Source organism: Leiobunum rupestre, chromosome 7 (assembly GCF_980474605.1).
Source record: "Leiobunum rupestre chromosome 7, qqLeiRupe1.1.hap1, whole genome shotgun sequence".
Classification (NCBI taxonomy): domain Eukaryota; kingdom Metazoa; phylum Arthropoda; class Arachnida; order Opiliones; family Sclerosomatidae; genus Leiobunum; species Leiobunum rupestre.
In genome coordinates this window covers 1,989,638-2,015,882 of record NC_143390.1, presented here as the reverse complement: position 1 = coordinate 2,015,882, position 26,245 = coordinate 1,989,638, and the positions used below count along the sequence as shown (strand labels likewise).

Below are 26,245 nucleotides of genomic sequence, written 5' to 3'. Positions count from 1 at the left end.
GGACGATTGCTATTGCTGTCTTAACCAACCTAATTCATATAATATCATAAAGTAAATTATTGACCTATTTATATCGGACGTATAAATATAATATATGTATTGACAAATTTATTTAAATGCGGCGATAAAATAATAAATAATCAGTGAATTTATATTTTTTAACATAAGTGTAGGGGACGCGTTGTAGTCTGCATCTGTTTTTCAGTATGATTTTCGCTAGCTTGCAGATCCCGAAAGTTTCACGTGGATAAAGTTCCGATAGCGTCATGCTGCTTACGATTTGAAAAGGGTTTGATTTTCAAGTTTTCCTTTCACTCTTCTGATTTTGAAGTGAGTGTTGAAGGCAATTGTATTGGTAAGATTTATATATTTTTATCTCGTATTATTGTTTTTCTTCCTCGGGGATTTTGAAATATCAAAAGTCCATTATAATCTTCTGGTAATATTTGTAAGTGCCCGAACCCCGCTGCAAATGTTTGAATGGCTTTTGGCTGAAAAATTATGTCCGAAGTACGTCAAGTCTCATAAGTCGAAATACTTGAAAGTCTTAGGTGTCACGTGGTTTACTGAAACACGCGGGAATAACAATATACAGAACATTTGTAAGGATATTTTAAACCCATTAAAACTTCCCAAAGTTAACTTGAACCAATTCTCTCCTATATAAAAATTTACTTAAGAACTACCCAAAAAGATCGTGCGCTCACAGAATTCGATATAAACATTCCAAAAGTAAAAAAATAACAACTAAATATTAAAGGGCCTATAACCCCCATTGACACAAAAGAAAATTATCGATCTATTTATGAAGTTGGCAGGCAACTTGGCACATATTGCCCAAGCTAACTTTGTGATGTGTATTCTTCCTCATCAGGATCAGGGGGGCTATTAAACTCTGAGGAGGTTGGATTTCGAAGCTATACTAGTTAGTCAGAGTTTCTTTCAAAGCAATTTTATGTTGATTTGTCAACAGCGCCCTCTACTGCGGATAAATAGAAACTCGAGAAAAGAATAAGTCTAGGGTGGAATAATTACGAATATTTTAATAATAGATTTATCGAATTTTTGTAGCTTAATTTAATAATTTTATTTTTTTACCAAGTTAGATATTTTCTTACGTTTTGGTTCAATAATACTTGTTTGTACCCAATTTTGGTAGTTTTACGCAATAGGCCTTTATTAAAAGGTGGGTAAAAATGGCGACCCTCCCAGCAAAATTTGAATTTATGTGAAAGACCAATAAGAAACTGCTATTTCGTTACACAACGTCGGAAACGCAAACGATTTTAAACTGAAAACACGAAACTACGCAAGACAGGAAATTCGATTTCACATAAATTCAAATATTGCTGGGAGGGTCGACATTATTACCCACCTTTTAATAAAGGCCTATAGAATTCTTTTTAGGTTTTACCAATTTTATTAGTTTTCCCCGTTTTTTTTTTAAGGTTTCCCATTTTTTTAGGTTTTACTCAATTTATTTTAGGTTTAATCGAATTTTGTTAGTTTTACCCAATTTGATTAGTTTTACCCAATTTTGTTAGTTGTACCCATTTTTGTTAGTTTTTCCCATTGTTGTAGGATTTACCCAATTTTGGTCGATTTCCCACAATTTTTGTGTGACTTTATCTTATTTAATTTAAATTTTCCCAATTTATGCAAAATGTGGAAATTTTCTCAATTTTACCCAAATATGGCTAAAATTTACCCAAACTTGATCAAATTTATCCAAACATGAGCCTAATTACCCAATTGGTGAATTTGAGTAAAGTTAATTTTTTAAAATCTTCAGCCTTTGAAACCGAGAAAATCCCATGCGTTTTTAAATTGGTATTACCTCGTTTTGAGGGGCCGAAAACGTTTTCAGTTGCCATGGTAAAACGGAAGCCCCGCGTAACTTTTCCATTCGTGTACATACCCCCTAGTTTCATCAAAAACGGCGATTAACACTTCGGGCACACTCCTCGTGAGTATGCTTCAAATTATTGAAGTCCTTTGGAGAGGAGGAAATAGTTCTTTTTATAAATTCAGCTACGCTTGCCGAACTTGTTTTTATATCGTAGCTTTATTAGAAAAGTTTTGACACGCGCGGCTTGCACGCGCCGGCTCGTAATATTACCAAAGTAAGAGTTGTGACGTAATAGCTTCATTCAAACAAGAAGGCCACGTTAATTTATAAAAACACCAATAGAGGGAGCAGCTCCCCCCAATAACCGTTATTAAAGAACCATTTTTTTTAATAAAAATTCGAAGACACATTTAACATGGGAAACATTAAGGTAGATTTGACAAAATCAAGGCTTCCCCGAGATCTTCGGTTTCCCCTTCCATAAAAACTTGTCGAGGTTAACGGTAATAGACGCATTCACATATTGCCTACAGGGAAATATGCAAGAAGGGGCGAAATCCACCAGAGGTAACTTCCTATTTAAAGGGATCCATCACTCACAACAGGGGGAGGCATAGGGGTAACATAAAATCCAGAATTGCAGTGTGCTTCAAAACCAGTTTTTTGTGACCCCTATGCCTTCCCCTGTTGTGAGTGAGGGATCCCTTTAATAATGTTTGAGGTAGATGGCGACACTATAAAGTTTTTGAAAAATAAACTTTTTAAAAAAAGTTATTTATTAATTACTAAATTATAATACTTTAAATTCTTATTAAAAATACATAATTTTTGTAATTTAAATTAACAATTAGTTTTATCAGTAGTTAACACTCTCCGCCATAGATAGCACTATAATACAATTTTAAACTATCCAATCAGGGAAGATAATTTTGTATTTTAAATCTCGACAAAATCGTTCTCCACTAAAAACTGAAAACTTTCAACCAATAGTTGAAAATCAAAATTATGACGTCATGTTGCTATCAGAGCGCCATCTACTAACAAATAACGCCATCACCACGTTACCTCAGATGAATATTACCCCTTTAAAGTTGTCTCTTCCCCTTAAATATTGTAAATCGATCTATAGTTAGTGTAGGGAGCTGTTAGCTCGCGTGGCATGAAGGGCTTGCCACCCCCTCCTACGCATTGTAATCCGGCCACCAAAATTTGACTCGCTTCATGACTTAGGCCTAAGGTGAAGCCTTGTTTATTAGTCTAGCCGATGAATATTATTATAATCTGACCCCCATTGGTACGCCCCTGTACCCACCCCTACTAACTTAATATAAAGAAGTTCTTTATCTCTTCATTCTCGATAAGTTTGGCTGATATTTACTTTTGGGTTAACTTAAAGGGCAACGCAAGTCGTGATGCAGACGGATGAATGTATATTTTCCAGATAAAAACAGCATCTGGCCATGCACCCCTGGCTAAGGAACCAAAACGTTGGGTGAGACTGAGAGCAAGAGAACGCCTGGATTTGAGGGTAATAATAATCACCGCCTTAGGCCTAAGTCATCAAGCGACTTTTGAAGCCATTAATTCAGGTGCGTAGGAGGGTGGTCACGGTGGTGACAAGCCCTGCATGCCACGCGTTCGAGCCAACAGCTCCCTACACTAACTACTACTGTTAACCTCAACAAGTTTTAATAGAAGGGGAAACCGAAGATCTCGGTGGAAAACCTCTTAAACCAGTGGGGAGAGAACTTGCAAACGCAGAAGGAGTGGTTCCAAGTTTTCACCCAGTGCCACAAGCTGCGAGGTGAAAGTGCTAACCACTCCGCCACCCCAGGGTGATTGGCGCATGCGCAGATACCGATTTTATTTATAAGATACGATTCCAACATGAACTAAATAATGTATACATTATTTAGTCCATGATTCCAACCTGCATCATGACTTGCGTTGCCCTTACAAGTGTTAGAGATTGGCGTTTGAATAAAAAATTATCCAATTATTTTTATTCATAACCGACAATTATCCAAGAAAAGACCCATTATTTTTGTATGTTAAATCGTTGTTTCTTCGTATAAAATGTTCATAAATAAACAGTTAACCAAAATTTTTATGATTAATCGAAATTTTGCCGTTTAATTTATTTGTTCCGCCGATCTCTAGTTGACCTTTAACTATTGGAAATAAATTAAAAATCATCCAAAAATATCCAGATTTCCCATACTTGAATAAAAATAGAAACGAATGTGAGCTTTTGATTAATGTTATCCAGTGATAAATATTAATCCGAAAATCTTCAGCATGATATCCGCTATTTACACAAAATCCAAGAGATTTGTGTGTATTGGTTTCACGTACAGTGTCGGCCAATGCCGCCGTGTCGTACATAAATTTCAGCGATATCTAATTCGACATTTACCGGTCTCGGTATCCCAATTCCCAATATATTTATTTTGTATCCGAGACCAAGAAGTTAATCATTTTTCCATTTAGGTGGTTTTTCGTGATATTCGACTTTAATCCACATAATTTTTTAAATTAAGACCTATTTGGTTGAAAATTATATTTTTAATTAGCACTGATCATTTCTGAACTACGATTTTGGTTTCATTAAGAAATTTTAAGTGAGATTTCTGGCCAATTCGCTGGAGCTCATAACTTATGAGGTCCTGCGCTATTGTGACACAGGTTCTAACTCCAAAAAACATGGCTACCTTATGTTTGCGTTTCGCTACCTTATATCCAATACCAGGTGACTCTAAAAATTCTGGTAGTCTAAAAATTAGTTCAAATTAATGAACGTGTTCGCGTTTCGCTACCTTATTTCCAAAACCAGGTAACTCAAAAAATTAGGTTTGTCTAAAAAATAATTTAAATTAGCGTGTTCGCGTTTCGCTACCTTATTTCCAAAACCAGGTGACTTTAAAAATTCGGGTTGTCTAAAAATTAGTTCAAGTGAACGTGTTCGCGTTTCGCTACCTTATTTCCAAAACCAGGTGACTTAATGAAAATTCGGGTTGTTTAAAAATTAGTTCAAATGAACGTGTTCGCGTTTCGCTACCTTATTTCCAAAACCAGGTAACTCGAAAAATTCATTTTCGATAACATTCCTCTTGGGGTTATTAAGTTGATGTACAAGATGATTGAATATTTTATTAAATTTAGATTTAATATTTAAAATATAGTGTACTTAAATGTCTGGACATCTTATTTTGTATTTAAAGCGCGTTTGGAGACCAAGCATCAAATTGAAATGTAATAATGCTATAAACTTTCAAAGAGGTTTCAAGCATCTTCTAAAAAAATATTAACGTCGTTATTGTGTTTTAACAGTTTACAAGGTATATCTGTACTACAAGTTCTACACAATCATAAGATAACTAACGAGATAAAGTTACTCACCAATTATAGCAACCGCGCATAATACAATTTTATTAATCCGTAGTAGAGCGAAATGAACCATTAGCCTCAAACTCGGGCACCCGGCATAAAATTCGCATCTAATAAAATCTCGATCGTAGCGACTGCAGTTAAGGGAAGAGGAAAAATAACAGTACGGGTGTGCGATTATGTCTGACATATTATTGTAAACATACACGATAGAAAAATAACGAGGATATACTGGTAATAATTATCTACGAGATATCGTTACCAAAGTAACCAAAACGCTTTTACATATTTTGGGAATTATCGCGTTTTGACCAAGAAATTCAATCGTTAACGGCAGAGCATAAAGACTTCGTTACACGCCAAACTTAGGCGTAGTGGTGATTGTATTAGCAAGAAACTATGTACATGGTGTTTCAAAAGTTTATGCAAAAAATTTAAGGAGTTGTAGGGGGTGAGTTGAGAAGTATGCCTGTTTTTTCCCCTATTTTCCTACGATGAGTTAAAAGAGCGCCAGAGAGCTTCAAAGTGTGGCCTACTAGCCCCTGGAATTAGGCTGCAACAAGCGCAAAACCAAGTTTACTTTTTTACGCTGGTTACCTCGATTTGTTTACAAAAGTCCTTTTTTACCTTAACCCAAACCTTAATGTTCGCATTTCCCTGCTGCTTGGCTTATTTGTGCTTGTTGCAAGCTATATTAATTCCAGGGTATTATAATATATTATATTAATATATCGGGAATTCAATCAGTTTATAATTCTAAGTAAAACAGAACCAACGACGTAATATGTAAGGCAGAAATGAATATTTATTCCTAATTTACTTTATAATATCAAACTTTTGAACCGAGCGCCACTATACCCTTCGGTACGCCACTGTGCAAAGCTTCTCGTTTAAATCCGCTTGTTAGTAACATTCTTAACATAAACACATTAAATTCTTAATTTTTTTTTAACCATACCTGTAAGAGTTTTACCTCTGAATTAGATACACTGATGGATAATTTAGTAGTTGGGGTTATGCGTAGACCATTTCGCCAACCGCCATTGTATCCCGGAATTTAGTTGGCGTTATGAGCAACCCACAACGCCAACTGCCCAAAATACCAACTGCTCATTTCTCCAACCTTTGGAGTAATGAGCAGTTGGTGTTGTGAGAAAAACAGGGTGTAAGTTGGTTGGGGTAATGGATAGTCAGGGTTATGGTACTTAAAGGGGCTCCAAAGTTCGGTGGAAAAAAAAACAATTGAGCATGCTTTTCCTTCCCCCTAACCCCTCACTCGGCCTTGGCAGAGGCGGGCAGAGTCAACCGTAAATTTCGCACTTTACTGACATTTTGCCACCGAACTTTGGAGCCCCTTTAACTGAAAAGGGTTATCTACTATTTATTAAACTAATGTAACTCAAATAATTTAACTTCTTAACTATAAATTTCATAATATAACTATTCAAATTGGTAAGCCTCACTAAAATAATGTCATTGCCTTCAAGAGAAATGGAGTTAAGATCCGCGTTCCTACATCCCAGCTACTTGTTTTATATATAAAAAGAAAATGAAGCCAGTTTAGTTTTTCAGCTTTCTCGGTTATCCTCTATAATTAATTTTGTACATCACGCGTCATAGAGGTACGAAATTGCGATAACTGGTGCCAGCTTCCACATTCCGAATTCTTAAGGTCTAAACATCTGAAGGCTCGTAATTACTAGAAGCTTAAATTACTGTGGCCAATTATAATTAGAAATTCCGACGTAATTGCCTCGCGCAATGTATTTTGACTGTCTAGAAAGACATTGAGAGAGCATACCATAAAAGAAAAAATCTTTCAATATTTATTTTTACAACCTTACTAAAAGGTAAATTTTTAATTTAAAAATATATTTTTGTAGTAGAAAATGAATGAAAGATTATAAACGTTACATTTCTTATAACTTGGAAACTTGGGCATTTTACTTATGCAAACACTCATGGATAGTGATGCAGCCTTTAAAATAGGCCATTCAATAAAACATCTACAAGTAAATTGCCAAGAAGTGTTATTTCTGAAAGCCAGGACGTGCAAGACACTGTTTATTTGGTGCTAGTTGAAATAATGGAAACATAAGTTCAAAGACGAGGAACTTAGGATAATTTTTTAGATTGATAACGTACAAACATGTTTCTTTCTCCTACCGAGTTTCTTCTTAAGCTTGCGCAACCTTGCAGGTACCATTTGACAAGTCTACGGTTTTTTACAAAGTAAGAAATCGAGAATAATCAACACTATTGTCGTTCAGTTGCGTAGAAGCTAGGTAGAAGGCTTATGGCGTAAACTGAAAAATTGCCGCCCGGAAAAAAACTTATTCTTACGAGGTATCTCTGCTTATTTCTAGCGCCATTTTATGTCTGCTAATAAACTTAGTGAGTGCCAGTGGTCTGCTAAAAGAAATGGAGAAAGAAATTGATGTGTTTTAAATATGCTCCTTGTCTAATTTATAGATAATTTTGTACTAAAAGCCAAGTTACAGTATGTAAATTTTTCAGATGTTTTTAACGCAAATTATTTCAGCAATGATTTCATTTCTTTCAGATGACTTTTAATACATTCTAGTCATTATGTGAATAGTCATGGAAACTTCTGATAAGGAACCAAAAAGTGTACTTTTCATATCTAGGCAGACAGGATTTCAGCTAAAACCCAATATGGAAAGAAATATTACAAAAGACGATTCTAGTAACTCTGAAAAACCTTCGAGGCCTCGAAGTCTCACAGCTCATGATTGGGAAGGTTACAAACAAAAGGATTTTTTTGATGATGGAACGATGACATTTTTTTGGTATGGCGTATATTTGCATGCCATTAAGTTTCAGTGACGTTAGGATAATCAAATGTTTTCTGAAATGGATAAAAAACCTTGTTAAAAATATTGAACTGTTCTTTGGAAACTAAGTTTCACAGTTCAAATTTCTAAGCTTAAGCTTCCTCTTCATTGATTGCTGCATAGTGACTGATATCAGATGTTGTGAATCCTGAAAGTGGAATAACAATTTATTAGCATTCACACATATTTCTAATTTAAATAGATGTTTTTTTACATAAGATTTGTTCAGCTTTTAAAATTTTACTGAAGAAATATCTGGAAAATCTTGTTGCTTCCAAATTAAATTATTTATATCGTTCTTAATTTCTAATACTTCTGTAAATAGTGTTTTGTCTTAAAGTGTTGGTTGGACGAAAAATCAATAGCAATAAAAACGAATGAATGCAGGCTTGTTTTGAAGCCCTGGACGTTCTCTATCCAAAAATGTGATTGTCGAAACAAATTTCCAAGCCTAAGTGTACTAATTTTGAGTCCGAAACTGACCTTTTTCGCTCTCCAAAATCCTGAAATTTTCCGCGAATTTTTCTCCACCATAGCACGAGGAATTTCGGGCAAATCGAAGCTGTAGTTTTATTCCTAAAATAGAAGGAACTGAAGTGGAGCGATTCTGTTTACCCGTAGAAGTTTTCAAACCAGAGATTTTTAATAGGGGTGTGAGAGTATCAATTTTTGACTACCGAGTCGAGTTTGAGTTTTTATAAATTTTCTTATCGAGTTCGAGTTCGAGTTTGAAAAACCTAGCGAGTTTACGAGTTTTAAAATATCACCTTTTCTAAGCTTCGAGCCCTTAACGAGTCTTAAAATTCTTAACGAGTCTTAAACATTTTCACGAGTTTAAAATTTTTTTACGAGTTTCTATTGAACCATTACATTTGGGAGTTTTAATATATTAAAAGAGTTAATTAGATCATCACTTTCATCCATGATTACTTGTAATGAAATGCGGAGTTCACGCAGTATTTAATTTTATTTTTGAAACCAAAAGTAAAACTTAAAACGACACAGCCAATGCTAGCTGTTTTAAACATCACATGACAATTTAAAATTAGAAATCTGTCACATGATCCAATGAAAAAAATAGCTGATAAAGTATGACGTCGAATGTTTTTTGTGAGCCCTAATTGGTGGAGAGCTATGACGTAATATTTTTGAAACTCTATAAGAAAAACGAAAGCTCTGTGAATTTTTCCATTTTTTATCCGAGTACTCGAACTCGATTCGAGTAATTGGTTTATACGAGTGCTCGCATAGCCCTGAAACTCGTATATACGAAAACTGCTTAACGAGTCTTTATCGAGTTTAACCTTGAACCAATTTTAAACTCGAAAGTTTGGCGAGTTTCTGGACAAGGCTTATCGAGTTTTGAGCAGAGTACTCGAGCCCGAACTCGATTTGAGTACTCGATTTAAGCGAGTGCTCGCACACCACTAATTTTTAATCATAATATTAGGCTTATTATTATTAATTCAAAATAAAAGCCTAGAAATTATCTTTTCAAATCACGCGGCGCATACATCTATAAAAAGTGTTATTATTTGGAGAGCGTGCTTCCTAATATTTCCGTGTAGTGGGTCTCTTGCGTTTTCGCTCGACCTCAACACAAACAAAAATGGAGCGCGCTCTCTAATTTTAACTGCACGATGAATGAAATTGCTCGACTCTACGGCGCACCGTGTGCCGCGCACGGAGCACGAGCACCGTATAAAAATTCTGTTAGTAGAATCCCATGGTTCAATAGGGTTTTTTTGTTTTCGTCCACGGAATTAGTAGTACTATAGTGGCACCAAGAATTTGTATGCAAGCCTAAACTCTATGTTGGGTAAAGCGACCAATGAGATAACTCGTTGTCAATGACATCAATGACCACGGCAAAATTAAAAAAAAACATTTCCTGTTCTTTTAATTATATCTAATTATCTACGAAACGTGAAGCAAGGAAACTTTATATTCGGGTATTTTAAACGTAATTTCTTCATTTAAAAGTAATATTAAGGCGGTAACGAATAATTTGCAACTTACTCTTTAACTTATGATGGTGTTACACAAACCTTTTTGTTCCAGTTGTAGTAATAAATTTAGGACAGTAATAAAGCCTTATAAATCTTGGGAATAACATAATTATGGGGTAGAGTATAATGGTCGAAAAAGATATTTGGAAAAAGTAAAAATGAATTTAAGAAAACCACTTATTTTGAAAGTTCTTAGAGCTTCTAAATTGGCGCTTCATTTAGTTGAATGGTGAAATGTTTTAATGTTGTGTGTCACCAACATACATCCTAACAGTGAGTAACTTATAGGGACTTGGCAGCATGACGTGACGCTTTGGCCATAGCCGCCATGCTGGTATACCTTTGGAAAAAGCATGGGTGATGTATTATCTACGTCATGCTGCCAAGTCCCTATTGTTGAAAATATTTCATGGAAAGGAAAGGTTCACTTTGGAAATTTATTATGAATGACTAAGAAAATTTTACAATTTGTAATTATTACTATTTTTCTGTTTATAAAAGTAAAAAAGTAATTATTAATATTTCTGAGGGCTACTCCATTTTGGCCATGGACCTAGAATCTGCAAGACTCACTGTTCCCAGTTTATTTACCTCTATAGGCGTGGCCTTAAAGTCCACTGAATGTAAATTTTGGTCTTAATTTCAGTTGTTTTTTCCACTTCCGTCACACGACTCAGGTATACTTTCAGCTTCCCAAAACATGTCGTTGTGTAGCTGATTATTATGATGAGATGTCCTTTAAAAATTCGACTATTGCTACACAACGTGGTCGGAAATTGTTTGTCAATGAAATGAAATATGCCGCGGTTTGCTAGTTACTTATTGTAAAGCAGAATTTTAGGCCAGACAAAAAGTCCTTCAAGATTTTTGGTCTAATTTTTTTTATGACTTGCCGTGAGGTGAAGTGGCTATTGCAGACAGTGATGTATGGATTTCCACATAACATAACTTTTTTCTAGTTTTGCCATTATTTATTACTGAATTAGCTTAAACATGACTGAACAACTAAATATTAAAAATTTTCAAGCATCATTTCGCGATGCAAAAATAAGGGAATAATTTTTTTGTAAGGAATGGTTTGAATCTAAAGAATAACTACCTATTTTGAGAAATTTTCACATAATGCATGTTGATAATAACATATGATGAATAAAATGATTGTTGGAAAAATTTAGTTAAAAGCTGATGAAATCATTCAAGAGATTTAGCCAGAAAAATCTGAGTGTTTTAAAATAGTTTTTTTTTCAGGAGAGCTCATACATTCATAACACTATTTGGCCTCACCTGTGTGTTGGTTTATGTGGCTCTGTTTGAAACGCCTATGACTGATTCTGAGTACAATGCTAAAAGGTATTTTCTTTTTGGTCTATGGTCCCGGAATGTACATTCGATATAAGGGTTCAAATAAGCTCCCTAGGAGTTAGACCGACCATAGTGGTAATGTTAAGAGTAATATCCTGAAAGATCCGTCATCTACTAGTGGAGAAGCTAAATACTAGCTAGCCTGTGTGTTCTGGCTGTTTCTTTTTTGGATTGGTTGTGGATTGAAGCTCATTTAATCTTTGAGCAAGTTAGTTGTGAATAGACAAGCTTAATCAAAAACAGATCCATGTTGTTGTTATGCTAAAGAGTTAATTTGGTAACAACCTCGAGTGATTTCAAAATGTAAAAAAAACGGTGCCACTTAGCCAGTGCTGTTACACTACGACTGTGGGACAAAAATGTTGTATAGCGCAATCTTCGTCATCCTGGAATAAAAATTTCCTTATTACAGAACATACTACCTAGGAATAGAAAATGTAGATTCATTTAATAAGTGGATCTTAAAATTCATTGTTAGGGTATAAAAGCAGGTAAATAAGCTTGCTATACCTAACAATGTAATCACGCGCTAAAACGTGAAATTGGTCAATTTCCTTTTTTCTAGTTTCTAAAGATAGGCTACTGTTGACTTACTTATTTCTGGTTCATCTGACTTATGTTCTTTAAGGTGTTACTTATAGCGTTTTCCATTTGATTGCTCGAGATTCGTTATAAATATGTTTCTGACGTCGTAGATCTCGCCCCAATCGACTAGAGTAAAACCGCAAATGGAACATGCCATTCGCATATTCCTGCACTTCGCTGTTTTTCATCTGCTAGTAATTTGATTTTTCGTATCTTGGTCAAAAAATCTAAAAGGAAGATGCAAAAATTTTCTTCGATCTCGATCTTGATCTGCTAATTAAAATCTGTCGAAATGGGCAGATTGGTTTTGGGTGATCTCAGAGCACCCAAGAGTGTGAAATGGAACACGCGAAACTTGATCGGAGCAGATCCGAGCACACAAATGGAACATAAAATTTTGATCAGAACGATCTAGAGCGCTAGAGAGCAGTCAAAAGGAAAACGCTATTAGAGCTAGTCGTGTATCTTTTGCTTTTTGCATATTGCAAATTATTCACAGTTGTTTTATTTAAAAATGTTCATATCATGTCATTTCAGAGGGTTGGTAGCTCTACTATTGGTTTTTTTACTTCTTGGAGTAACTCAAATTCCAGATGCATCTTTTATAAGACCTCATCCTGGTAAATTATTTTTAAATATTTCTAGTGAATTCCTTCCTAGATGTAAGGGTTTTGATAATAATTTACTATATGAAAAGATTTTTTACAGTTTAACAACTCCAGCTATTAACTTGGGTTAATTCCTCCAAGGAAGTAATTAAATTATCATAATGGTTTTAACTCTTGGATGATATGGATTTAATGAAACCCTCATTTACTTTTTCTTTGAAGAACTATTGAAATCCAGTTGCATTCTATGAAGAAGAAAATATAGCAATAAATATCTGATTTATTTATTATCCCAAGCCTAAGGTCTCCATAAGTTAAGGGTTAATTCAATTGTTAATTAGGGATATAAGCAACAACAGGAATGAATACCTCTACTTGGAATGCTTATTCGTATCGTGTATGGTAAGCTCACTCTGACGGCTTCGGCCCCGCCTACGAGATAAAAAATCCCCTTTGCGCGTGCTCCCCTTTCATGTAGTTGTTTGTTAAGTTAACATAGTGACGTCGAAAAAAACGTCAGCCACATCAAGACGAAAAATCTACCGCTATAGGAATTCCTGCCAAAAATAGACAGATTGAATGAAGAGGTTTTTGTGACGTAGGGTCCTATGTAGATGGCATTGACAATGAGAAAACAAATAAATTGGGTAGTAGAACAATATTTTTTTCAACTTGGCCCAAAATAATTCTCTTATTTTCCAGATATACTACCTGTTTAGGTTAATGATAGAAAATCCCACACAAAACTCATAAGTACTATCAAAGTTGAAGCTGTTGTTTATAACAATTTGCCCTGATTGAATAACTTATCACTATTTTACCAAAGTAAGCGTTAGTTTTACTTTCATCTTCCCGTAAGCCAAAACAAGCTGGCAGAGAAGATTTCTTTTCATTTTTCAGGTGACGTTATATGGATGTGTATTGGAAGTTAGATACAGCAATAAGTTAGACTGTACCGTAGGTTGGAAGTTTTATAACATGCATGCCTGGTTCGCAATCATACCTTTTGTGAAATAAGTTATTAGAAATTCCTAGTTGAGTACGAAGCTACCAGGACCAGCCAATTGATAATACCTACCACTTCAAAAATAATTCTTAGACCTTGACTTATGGGGGCCTTATGATAGATTTATTTTATTACAGGCCCGGACTGGGACCTAAAACCAGCCCAGGCATTTTAGAGACGTCGGCCCCCTACTTCCCACAAAAACACTACATGTGTCAAAGCACGACCCTTTCAGCAGACCGGCCCATCGGGCTTTTGCCTGTTCTGCCCTATGGCCAGTCCAGACCTGTTTTATTATCTATATACAGGTGCTTCATGAAGGATTTTTTTTTAATTTTCCCACTTCATTCAAGTTTATTTTAGGAAATTACTGATATAGAATCATTATTTGACAAAAAATAACAAAATTATATTTTGTTAATTATTTAATTTAGGAACGAAAAAGTGTGACCAAGCAAATTCTGTGTTACGTTTATAGATTGATAAATTTATTTTACCTAATCTGGTTTTTACTCATCTTTGTTTAATTGCTTTTAAAGTCTAAAAGATAAAACATTTAAAACATTGAAATGATAGAATAATTTTTGACTAACAAAAATATTACGTGAGACACACTATGTCTCAGTACATTAAGCTCGAAATGTGCCTGATAACAGTTGTTCTATAAATTCCAGCAAGATTTTCTAATATTTGGTGGCTAGTACCTCACAAGTTTATCATACCAGGCATAGTTCAGGAATTTGAAAAATAAATTTCAGAGTGAAATTTCATGGGGAATTTTAAAAAATTATTTAATTTTTCTCACCCTATTTTAGGTGATTATATTATATACTTATTAATAAAATAATAATTGTACATTGGTTGTTGAGGTTTAAGGGTTAAAGAACCTAAATTTTTAGATAACACATTTACATTGCATTAAAATTGAACTATTACTTCAATAGTTTGCTTTCTTGGTTTAAGAGTGAACTTTTCATTGGTTTTGGGACCATTTCAAATATTTTGGCTGTATACAAATAATATGCACAGATAAAATGTAAGAACATAGGGTGGATGTAATGCACAACAATTTTAACATCTTGGCAAATCAATTTGACGTTTCGTTTCCGATATTGAACTTTTTCAAGTCCAATTACTAGGGTAGCATAATGGCCTCTGGTCAGAGTGCTTGATTGGGCTGAACCCAACAACTAATCCCCTCTTAAATAAATAAATAGGGTGGATGTATTTCTAACATTAATATATTTATTTCAACCATGAATATCAAATTATATCACTACCCTTTCTAACATCTGGCGCTAGGATGGGCAGTGTATTTTATGTAATCATGCACTCTAGCCAATCAGGAGACAGACGTATGTCATTGACTCGATCTAGATACAAAACGTTTCTGGGATTGCGATTTTTAACTGGTGATGAAAATATCTTGTTATTCTTAATTAGAAAAATACCTATACAGTTTATAATTATAAAGAAAGGTATTTGCTGTTAATGTTTTTAACTATTTTATTGAACTAAGCCTATAGGTATTGAACGCAGCTAAGTTTCAAAACATTGCCAATCATAACAGTTTTTGAGAGGTGGCATGTGATCAACCACCACCATAATAACGAAAACCCTCCCATACTAGCGATTTCGGGGAAATTATCCAATGCAATTTGATATTCATTATTGAAATAATGAATACATTCATGATATTTGTCTGTTATGCTAATTTTCTGCAGGTTTCTTAAGTACTAACACAGTCTATCGTGTATCTTTTACTAGCCTTATGGAGATTTGTTTTCTGCCTTACAATTGTCTATGAACTTTCTCTTATCTTCATATTATTTCAGGTAATGCAATTACTTATACATTTGTTTTTCATAATTTTTCTAATGGTATATTTCTATGAGGTAAACCAATACCAATACAAATTTTGTGTAAACTACTTTCGGGATGGTATATGCATAAAATTCACCCAAAATGCTATTTAAACATGGTTGAAAAACTAGAAAACCTAATATTAGTTTATTTTACGGAACGTTTTGAGAGACTTGTCTAAGATAGAATGTTTTGTTGATTCTTTTAAATAGATATTAGCCTAGGATTACATTTTCCATTTATAATTTTTCGTGAAATATTTTATACAGCCATCTAAATGATACACTTTATCCTTCTTTTTATCAAACAGAATTTAATTAATCCTAACACGGCAATAGAGCCACGGGGGCTCTTACAGCAGTGTCAGAGTAGTATTAAACATTCACCTTAAATTTTTGTTTTTTTTTGGAAATTTTAATCTAATATTTAAATTATTTAACATTTTTAATTTTTTATTTCAGACACCAAATGATGGTAGGAAAATGTTAACGTATTTAGACAAAGATTTAGGAAAACCTTTAGCTGAAAAGGATTACGGTGGTAACTGCAAAATCTATGATCCGGATAATAGAGCGGATCCTTTTCATAATGTTAAGGTAAAGGATAGAAATTTTTTGATTCTTATTAGAACTTAATAAGATTGTTTGTGAAACTGCAGGCAGAAAATATTAATAGTAGTTTAATCTAGAGGTCATTCTTTCTCGTATCAATAATAGTTCAAGAAGTACTCTCACCCGTGACATGGCTCTTGACAAATTAGCTCTTCAATGCAGCACTCTATACTGCTGTTTTCAGTCTCCACTCATAAACAGCAAAAAAAGGAGATCAAAACAGCAACCCTCATTCCTAGCTTTCTTCAATCCATTTCCTGAGGAGATTTCTGTGCTCTCACTCTCTCTCTTAGCTCCTAGTTGCAAATGCCGCTCCCATTGTCTGAGGGGCTGTTCTTATGTTGAGAGAAATTTATTAAGTTGTTTTCTCACTTTGATTTACTTTGTGGGAGCGAGTTTCCTTTTATCGGTGGTAGTGAGTGGGGGGTAAGGTCTTTAATTTTACAGGGTTCGTACATGACCTGGAAAACCTGGAAATGTCAGGGAATTTGAAAATATTTCCAAAAAGTCAGGGAATTTGAAAACGATTCCAAATGGTCAGGGAATATTCCGTGAATTTTAAAATGACCCCAAAAAAATCCGGCAAAATTTGAGGCCGCTGTAGTTCACTTCACCCTAAATGTTGAAAGATGTATTGAAGATACATAATAAATATTTTTCAAGATTTTACCTCAAAACATTTATTTATTCTACAAAAATGGTCAGGGAAATTTGGTAAGGGAAAACCTGGAAATGTCGGGGGATTTAATTCCGGAAATTGTGTGTGAACCCGGTTTTACAGCATCGCCTATTCAGAAAGTTAATTTGACCTGTGTAGCTTTTGCTAGAGAAATACAACTCCATTGACATTGATTTAAGTATTGTATCTATGGTAATTGCATTTGCAAAATAAAATATAGGATGACAATAAAGGATTATATCCCAATTTTAAAAAAACATGGTGGACAAGTTAAAATAATTTAAAAAAGCACTATACAAAAGCAGTTTTACTTACAACCCCTACTGCTGATTCAATATTCTTAAATGGCATCCTCGCCATTTAACTAATTTTATGTAAGATGTACTTGAACAATTGGTAAAGCTCGCAAATGCTTCTGGTCTCACACGGTTCCTACAAACTGGAAATGTCAGGGAATGAGACTGTTGACAAAAGCCAGGGAAATTCGATATTTAAAATAAATTGAGGAAATCAGGGAATATTTGCCTATAGTTATAGTAGAATGCATTAAAATTAAGTTTCACATATACAGTACCCTCTTAACGACAATTTCAAATTCAATTGGTTATTATTATTAGCATAAGTAACATAATAACAATAAGTATGACTATTAACAAGATTTACAACCAAACTGATTTTCATAGTTATTGCGTAATCAAGATATATTTCTCAGCACAGAGCCCTCTAGTGTCTAAAATATGCAAGACTTCTGCTAAGCCGAAATATCTGGTTTCCAATAGATAGGCGGAATATTAGGCTAAAATAATAAATATTAAAAAAGTTTTTCTCCAGAACGTGCTCTCTGATATAAGGCTTAAATTTTTATCAAAAAGTAGTCATCCAAAACGGTAAGTCGCGAATCCAAGTCATAGCTTTAGCTTGAAGAGAGTATCAGTGCCGAAAAAAGGTTCAGTTAGAAAATTAGCATTAAAGCAATAGAAAGTGTCATTCTTATTGTTATTATGTTACTTATGTTATTAGTTATTATGTATTATTTAATTAGTAATAGTGGACTTGTTTGTATTATTTATACTAAATAACTAATACCAAATCTATTTTTTATAATTTTTTAGTTCTAAATGTTAAAGGAAATGCAATTAAGTATAGCCAGGCTCAGGGGTGGCAGTAAACATGGTCAGAGAACCAAATTAATTTACACACTGCTTTCCCCATTCATTCTTCCTCTGCACCATTTTGGGTATTACTACCTTCAATGATAGATGGATGACATGTTTCCCATATCTGAACAAAACAGTAAATTTTATCTCTATTTGTATGGACAATGTTTTTGCGACTCCGTGCCCAGCCATTTGCGTTGCCCTTTAATTAAAAAAAAACCTTTCTTCTTAAAGATTTTTTTTTTTCAGGATAAAATGGATGTTTTTGTACCTTTCCATTTCTTTGGATGGTGGACTAAGGTGGACTGATATTTTTAGTACAATCTTCTCATACTGATAATGATGTTTATAATTTACAGATGTTGATGTTTCGTGACTGGTGGCTCTGTATGGTCATAAGCATAATGTTTGAAATTTTGGAGTATACTCTAGAACATCAACTCCCAAATTTCAGCGAATGTTGGTGGGATCATGTATGTTTCTCTTATTTTTTTATAGTGTATACATTGACTTACAAGGAGACGACCTGAGGTGGTTCTCACCGATTTGGTTCAAAGTTGGGGGATTGTTAGACCTAGATGTAACATGAAACCCGTTAAAGGGAAAAGTTACGCTGGGCTTCCGTTTTGCCATGGCAACCAAAAATGTTTTTGACAACATAAAATAAGAAAAAGTCTATGTAAAATAACATGCGAAAATGACAAATTCCTGTGCAAAAAAACTTCAATTAATCAAAAAAAAATTATTTAAAAAAAATAGTAAATTTAACATTTTTGGATTACTTTGGACAAATAGGGGGGAATAAAAACCTTTTTGGGTGAACTCGAGTGAATTTAAATAAATACATCAAAATTTTAGATATAATACTTAATATTTGTAAAACTTATGCCGTGATTACTGCCATATATTTTCGCCGATAAATCTTAAAATTTCTACATTACATTATCTGAACGATGTAAACAGATTTTTAGATTTCGATAGAAAAATGACTCCATTTTATAAAATGGCGGATACAAATATAAATCATGCCATAAGTTAGGTAATTTTTATCCGACTAACCTAAGATTTTCTACGGTACATTATCTGCCCGAATGAATTCGTACTATAGATTTTTATAGAAATCCAACACCATTTTGGAAAATGGCGGATATCAATAAAACTCATCGTGCTATAAGTATTCGTCGATTAATCAGAAATTTATTTATTATTATCTGCCCGAGTTAATTAGACCTATGGATTTTCCAATATTAATCCGACGCCATTTTGAAAAATGGTGGATACAAATATAACTTATGATGCGATAACTGCCGAAATTATTTGTTGATTTACGTGAAATTTTCTACATTACATTATCTGATCGAATAAATAAGCCCCTTACACTGTGATAGAAATATGACGCCATTTTACGGCAGATATCAATATCTCATAATGCGATAACTGCCGAAATTATTTGCACATTAATTTGAAATCTGCCGTATGCAAAATAGCGCATAACAATATATCTCTTGATTGTTATTAGAAAAATTATCGTTGATCAATAATTTCCCGAGTTATAAATAATTTCCCGAGTTATCAATAATTTCCCGAGTTATCAATAATTTCCCAAGTTATCAATAATTTCCCAAGTTACCAATAATTTCCCGTCTTACCAATAATATCCCGAGTTACCAATATTTTCCCGAGTTACCAATAATTTCCAGAATTACCATTAGTTTCCAGAATTACCATTAGTTTCAAGAATTACCAATAGTTTCCAGAATTACCATTAGTTTCAAGAACTACCAATAATTTCCAGAATAACAAATTATTTCCCAAATTACCAATTATTTCCCAAATTGCCAATAATTTTCCAGATTACCCAAAATTTCCTGAATTACAACCATTTTTTGAATTAACAATAATTTTCCAAATTACCAATCATTCTACAATGCCAATTGAAGTAATTTAATAATATTTCAATTTTCCCAAATTACGCCTAAATGATAAATTTAACCATAATTATTTTCTATTAACCCATTTTATATGAAGTTTCCTATAATTTTTTTTAACAATAACAATATAGAATTTATCGCTCCAAGGGGAAGCCTCGGTGGGTATGTTTACGTTTATAGTACCCTCAGGAGTGAAGAGATGGCGCCACCAGTCCGACGGCGGTCGGCCTTATCTGGGGTTAAACGGTCAGCGACGGCGGGCTCTTTCGGATGCAATATAAGTAGCGGGTCGAGGAGGCCGGGGGTCACTTCTGCCTTGCGGTTTTACTGTATGTTATCGGCTGGCTAAAATAAAGACTTTTTCCTAAGAACGTGTTTCTAATTCAATTCGATTTAACAAATAACTCAGTGGCCAAACCTTGGTCTCACGTACCCCTACAAAGAAATAGGACTAATTTACTCGGTTAGAAATAGAAAATTTCAGAATAGTTGACGAATAATTACGGAACTTCTCAGACATGCGCCATTTTGCAAAATGGCTTCGGAATTCTTTCAAAATAGAAAGGACTTATTTATTCGATCATTTAATGAAACAAAAAAATTCAGATTTATCGCCGAATAATTATGGAACATCCACCATTTTCCAAAATGGCCTCGAATTTTATTAAAATTAATAGGATTTATTATCTTTAATAGGTATTTTATGTTGTCAAAAACATTTTTGGTTGCCATGGCAAAACGGAAGCCCAGCGTAACTTTTAACGGGTTTCATTTTACATCTAGGTCTAACAATCCAACAACTTTGAAACAAATCAGTGTGAACCACCTCGGGTCGTCTCCTCGTTAGTGGGAAATGCAGGGTGACAGTTAGTAGAAAGTGGTTTTTGTTTCAAATGATTCCGTTTTTCACGGATGGACTCTGAGCAAAATTGTTCAAAAAGAAAAAAAATTGGGATCAGATTTCAAATCAGCTAGAATTTCTAACTAAAATAATACGATTTGAAATTTTTAATTTAGGAAATTTTGTAGGCTACTGAATCCTAGTAGATTTTGTATCCTATTTACAAGACGACAAAATAAGTTAATGGAAAATAGTAGTTCCACTGTGTTAAATTATTATTGTTACAATTACAAAGAGGAAATAGTTAGCCTAAAACAGTCTAGCTATATTTTTGTATGAACTGTAACAAAAACAGTTTTGAGCTGTGAAGGGACCCAGTATTTATTGTTACACCATAAACAATGAAGCATTCCACATTTTTTTGTAACCAAATATTTAAAAACATTTCTAGTGGATAATGGATGCTTTGATCTGCAATGGATTTGGAATCTATTTGGGTGTCATAACTTTAAAATATCTATCAATGAAACCATATCATTGGCGAGGACTGTGGGACATCCCAACCTACAAAGGAAAACTTAAGAGGATAATATCTCAATTTGGTCCCAGGAACTGGATTGAGTTTGATTGGAAACCAACTTTTAGTCTAAGCAGATGGTTGGGTGTTCTCTCCATTATTGCGGCTGTAAGCATTTTTTTATAACATGAGTATACAGGGTGTCCACTAAAAACGAAAAATGATAAATAACTGAAAACCTTTTTTTAAGAATTTCTATGGAACATTCCTCATGCAGGGGGACATTTAAAAACTTGAGAACCGTTGGGTTTACAGATTTAGTTCCAATTAGAAAGTTGTTGCTCGCCATATTAGTTCATATAATTATGCCACCGTTGGCTACGATACATGCTTAAGCTCGTTTAACGGCAAAGTTCATAGTGTTGTTCAACATTTCAATTGAAATTTCACCGAAGGCATTAATTATTCTTTCTAGCAAAACTTCAATTTTTTTGCATAATCAATTCATACAAAATCAACAACTCTAGGAATTCAATTTTACTGATTTCCCAGTGAATTGTGTGGCGGATTATATGCGTTTTTTTACAGGTCTGCTATGACAAATTATGCAGATGTGACAAACCTTTCCCATGTTTTTCAAAATCCAGTGTTATTGATATTATAGTTAGCAAGTTTTTCTTAAATGTGTGTTGCTATAATTAAAGGGATGCCCTAGCTCAACACAAACTTTGTGGTTATATCATAAACGTAAAATTTATTTTCATCATTATTTTCAATTGTGATTTTATATGATTTTATTGAAACTCCTATTTCATGGGTGGCAAATTATTAAAAAAAATTACCCAAATTTGAAAATAAGTTAAAATTAGTGTTACTTTATTTTTTATAGATCTCAATTTGTAGCTTTATTTTTTTAAATATATTTGTCTTAAATAGTAAGTGTAGGCAGCTGATGGTTCATGTGCCATAAAGTGCTTTACACCAGTCTCTTACGCATAGTAACCTGGCCACCAGGAATGATGCCATCAAAATTCACTTGGGTATTAGTCTATTAACTAAGCCACTGGTAATTGGCTTCACAAGTCGCTTGTTGACTTCCCCTGTGTGGTTCCTTGGGTATTAGCTTAGCTTAGCTGATTATTGAAGTTGAATTAGCAGTTTCTTTTTATTAAATTTAAGGTTATATTTTTAAATTCACTTGGGTATTAGCCTATTAACTCAGCCACTGGTAATTGGCTTCACAAGTCGCTAGTTGACTTCCCCTGTGTGGTTCCTTGGGTATTAGCTTAGCTTAGCTGATTATTGAAGTTGAATTAGCAGTTTCTTTTAATTAAATTTAAGGTTCTATTTTGTAAAAAGAACAAAAACATTTCACCTTAATTTTGATACAAAGTTTTCACTTTTAAACTCAAGTTTAATGATAAAAGCTACATTAGTCTTAATAATGTTTCTTTCTATTTTCTCCTAAACGTTTAAGATGCTACTTGCTGAACTTAATACGTTTTATCTGAAATTTGTGCTGTGGTTAGAACCTTCGCATTTTCTCAATTGTGCCAGATTAGCTCTTCTAGTTCCAGGAGGAGCGGTTGCTATCAGAGAAGTGTTTCAGTACCTGGATGATCCGTAAGTGTTTCACACAGGATTTTATGAATTTTTTAATGGTCTAATTGGGCTTCTAATTGTTCAGTAGGCCAAATGACAAGACCCCTTATCTTAGTTGGCCTAGCTCCCAAAGGCACCAGTGGTGGCGCCCGTGTGGGGGTTAGGATAAAAAGAGCAGTCAGAGAGAGATAGACAGTGTTTAGCAGCAGTCAGGAATTAGTAGGGGAGTGGTTAACAGTTAGTTTGTTTTAGTATTTCCTCTAGTGGCTGCAAGGTTACATCTAGGAGCAACAAACGCAGCTCCCCACACAAGGAGAACGCAAGCCATCAGAAGTCGTGAATTTTCTTGTGTACAGTTTCCATTGGTTAGACCCTTTAGAGCCTGCTGCCGTTGGAAGGGTAAAATTCAGAGATTGTCTTCCCCCTTTCCGTAAAACGTGCAGCGTAAAGGTTCGTCAAATGAAATTTGTACACAACACTGCGTTGCTCCTAGGTTACATTATCTTCCCTTGGTGGGAATAACCTCATCCTAAGCCTCTGGGCCACATTACTCTAGTGTCTGAAAGAAGGTTGGTTACAGCCTATTTTGTCTATATTTTATGAATATTTATTATGTTTTAAATTATATTTTTATATTAATATATTACATTATTAATATATTTATATTTCTTGCAAATTATAATAGATAATGACAGTTAAGCTAATATGTTCATTGGTCACAAATTTCCAGCCAAACCTCAGATTTGTACATAACATATCACTGCTCAAAATTTAAAGTGCATATTACTTTTTCTAACCATGTAAAATGTGAAAATTACACTGCTTAGGAATTTGTACAAATTAATAAATATTTTTCCCGATGTAATTAGAGTTTAAGGAACTATATATTACGAATATTACCCCAAACTGTTTCCTTCCAAAAATATGTTTCAAGTGAATAACATTAGCAGGTTATTGAGATATATTATTCTTCACGGATAATAAACAGTGTTGTATTTTCAAAATTCTAAATGTTATATTTCCTAAAATGTTAAAATCTTTCACTTACTCTTATTTGCAGAGACTGCAAAGAACTTGGTCGACAAGCTTTTGTGATTTTGGCTATTGTTATCACAGAATTTCTAATAATTGCTAAATTCGACTGGATCACAATCACAAAACCCATACCAACGCATGTTACTTATTTCTGGTTAATTGGATTTCTTATGTTGCTTTTATGGACCATTTGGACTTTTTTCATTCGACCTGCACCTTTGAAAACTCCGAGTCCATCAGACATGTTCAATAAAACTTACGATTTACAACACACAAGCTACCATTACGAGTGTGTCGAACAAAAAGGTAATGCGGATATAAACAGTGAAACAGGTATCAAAAGAGATGTGAGGCAGCGTATTCAAAGAATACAAAAAAATATTTCCTAATATAGTTAATATATTTGTTAGACAAGTTTTAACGTGTGATATTACAATGCTCTTAGATTTTTTTATTGATATTTTGACCAAAGACTTTTACAACATGCAAAATTATTTATCTAAAACTCACTTTAACACTACTATGATATTTCTTCAAGGATGTAATTTTGAAAAATTATTTCAAAGAAATTTTGAATATTTACTACTCATATGCCTGTGCCTCCAGTAACCCTCAAACCTTAGGCATTTAAGTTGTTTAAGAATTTTTTGTATTCTGGTATTTATTAAACATTGCTTCAACTTGAGTTTTATTTCTTGAAAAGCGCTATTAGTTAATTAAGACACCACGCAAAAATGCTACTTCTACAACTCTATTTACATCAACATCGTCATTAACCTTCGTTTGAATAAATTACATTTAAAATGGGGCCTATGAAATTATTGTCCTTAACAAATGTAATCGTACTATTAAAAATAAGCAAAAGCTTTTAAAACATGACGCTTTCTTCAAATAAAGTATAAAATGTATCACGTTCTTTTATAAAATGTTGTAGCATCATCTGATTAACATATATACACACTTGGAATGTCCCAAGATTCATTGCCACTTTGCTGTGAAAGTGGCTCAAGAAACGGGTGGGGCTACATCGAATTTAAATTCATTTTCTGTCAGTCATCACTAAGAAACTGTGTTGTGAAAAGAAAACAAAGGATACTCACTCGGAAAATAGACTTACCAAAATATCGAGTTTAAGAAACCTCAGACTGAGATCTTGGAGGATCACAGTTCTTCGGGAAACTAGTCTGTGCTATGTAAAATCCTAAATTTAGATGGTTAAAAAAGAACACAAAAAGTAAGACAACTGTTATTCATTAATTAATTTGATTAATAGGAATTTCATTAATTGGCTTTTGTACATTTTGCTTTTCTCCTTGGTAAAAATAATTGATAATTAGTATACATTGGAAACAAACTAAAATTAATTGTAATTGCTTTGAATAGAAAACTAAAATTATTAATTACCTTCAAAACAACAAAATTTAACATTCTAGCTAGGCTCCAGGAGGAAATGAGTTTAGGGGTCAAATAACCTCATTAAATAATAAATATCAATTGGGTCATTCCACGTCAAATCGACAACTCATGCAACCATGGGTCAGCCGATCCAAATGAAATTTTTACCACGTAAAATAAGGACAAATTGATGGGTAAATACTAAGTTTTAGCAAAAAATACTAAGCGGTTGCAAAACTAGAGCAATATGAACAGAAGTCACTTTTTCGAAGTGACGTAAAGCTCATTTTGGTACCCCCAAAGGAATCGTTGAATAAAATATAATATACAAATACATTTTAAGGAAAATATTCGGTTTTAGTGTAATACATACTGTAGATTTAAAAAAACACCATAGAAAGTTTCTATCTTTAACCGTTTGTTTAATAGTAATAGTTTTCTTATAATTTTTCTAAAATGGGGGTCACCTTCGACAGCGTATAAAGGCCCAAGTCCCAACTTCGATTTTCAGATACAAGTTATTTTTAAATAGCCCATTACGTAAGCTTGAATTTGATATACTATACTCCTAGAGTATTTGGTTTTTAAGGTTTGAAAAAAACAATATTCGAATTTTGTTTATTTTCGCAAATTTATCAATAGAATTGTAAACAATATTTTTTTATTTTAGAAAGTACTAATACAAAAATTCTATAAAAATTATTTTGAAAAACTTAAATTAAAATCTGTTTGTACATTGTCTAAGCATATTTTAGACATTTTTAATTTGGAACGCGATTTGTGAGAAACTTCTTTAAAAGGTGCTGGAAGTACGACTAGAATATTCTCTAAAGGAACAAAGCAAATATGGCAGTGTAGCAGCCTTCTTGTCTGATCTCACAAGGAGAGTACCCGAGGTGTTTATTGCCGATTTGGTTCAAAGTCGGGTGTAATGTAGACCTATATGAGATATG

General features: G+C 33.7%; 1 protein-coding gene across 5 annotated transcripts; it reads left to right on the top strand.

The window, feature by feature from the left end:
• Positions 1 to 211: 211 nt before the first annotated feature.
• LOC149933885 (phosphatidylserine synthase 2-like) lies at positions 212 to 24,577 on the top strand. Of its 5 annotated transcripts, none has more exons than XM_090180666.1 (11): positions 212 to 330; positions 7,800 to 8,046; positions 11,349 to 11,450; positions 12,585 to 12,667; positions 15,429 to 15,496; positions 15,986 to 16,120; positions 18,221 to 18,271; positions 18,331 to 18,444; positions 21,195 to 21,428; positions 22,738 to 22,883; positions 23,923 to 24,577. In XM_090180666.1, exons 2-11 carry the CDS (start codon positions 7,838 to 7,840, stop codon positions 24,284 to 24,286), a joined length of 1,506 nt encoding a protein of 501 aa, XP_090036792.1. In that variant the 5' UTR covers positions 212 to 330; positions 7,800 to 7,837; the 3' UTR covers positions 24,287 to 24,577. The 5 variants fall into 5 exon arrangements, with proteins under 5 accessions (XP_090036792.1, XP_090036791.1, XP_090036790.1 ...); XM_090180665.1 differs by having other exon boundaries at positions 212 to 355; XM_090180664.1 differs by lacking the exon at positions 212 to 330 and adding an exon at positions 3,246 to 3,377.
• Positions 24,578 to 26,245: the final 1,668 nt, after the last annotated feature.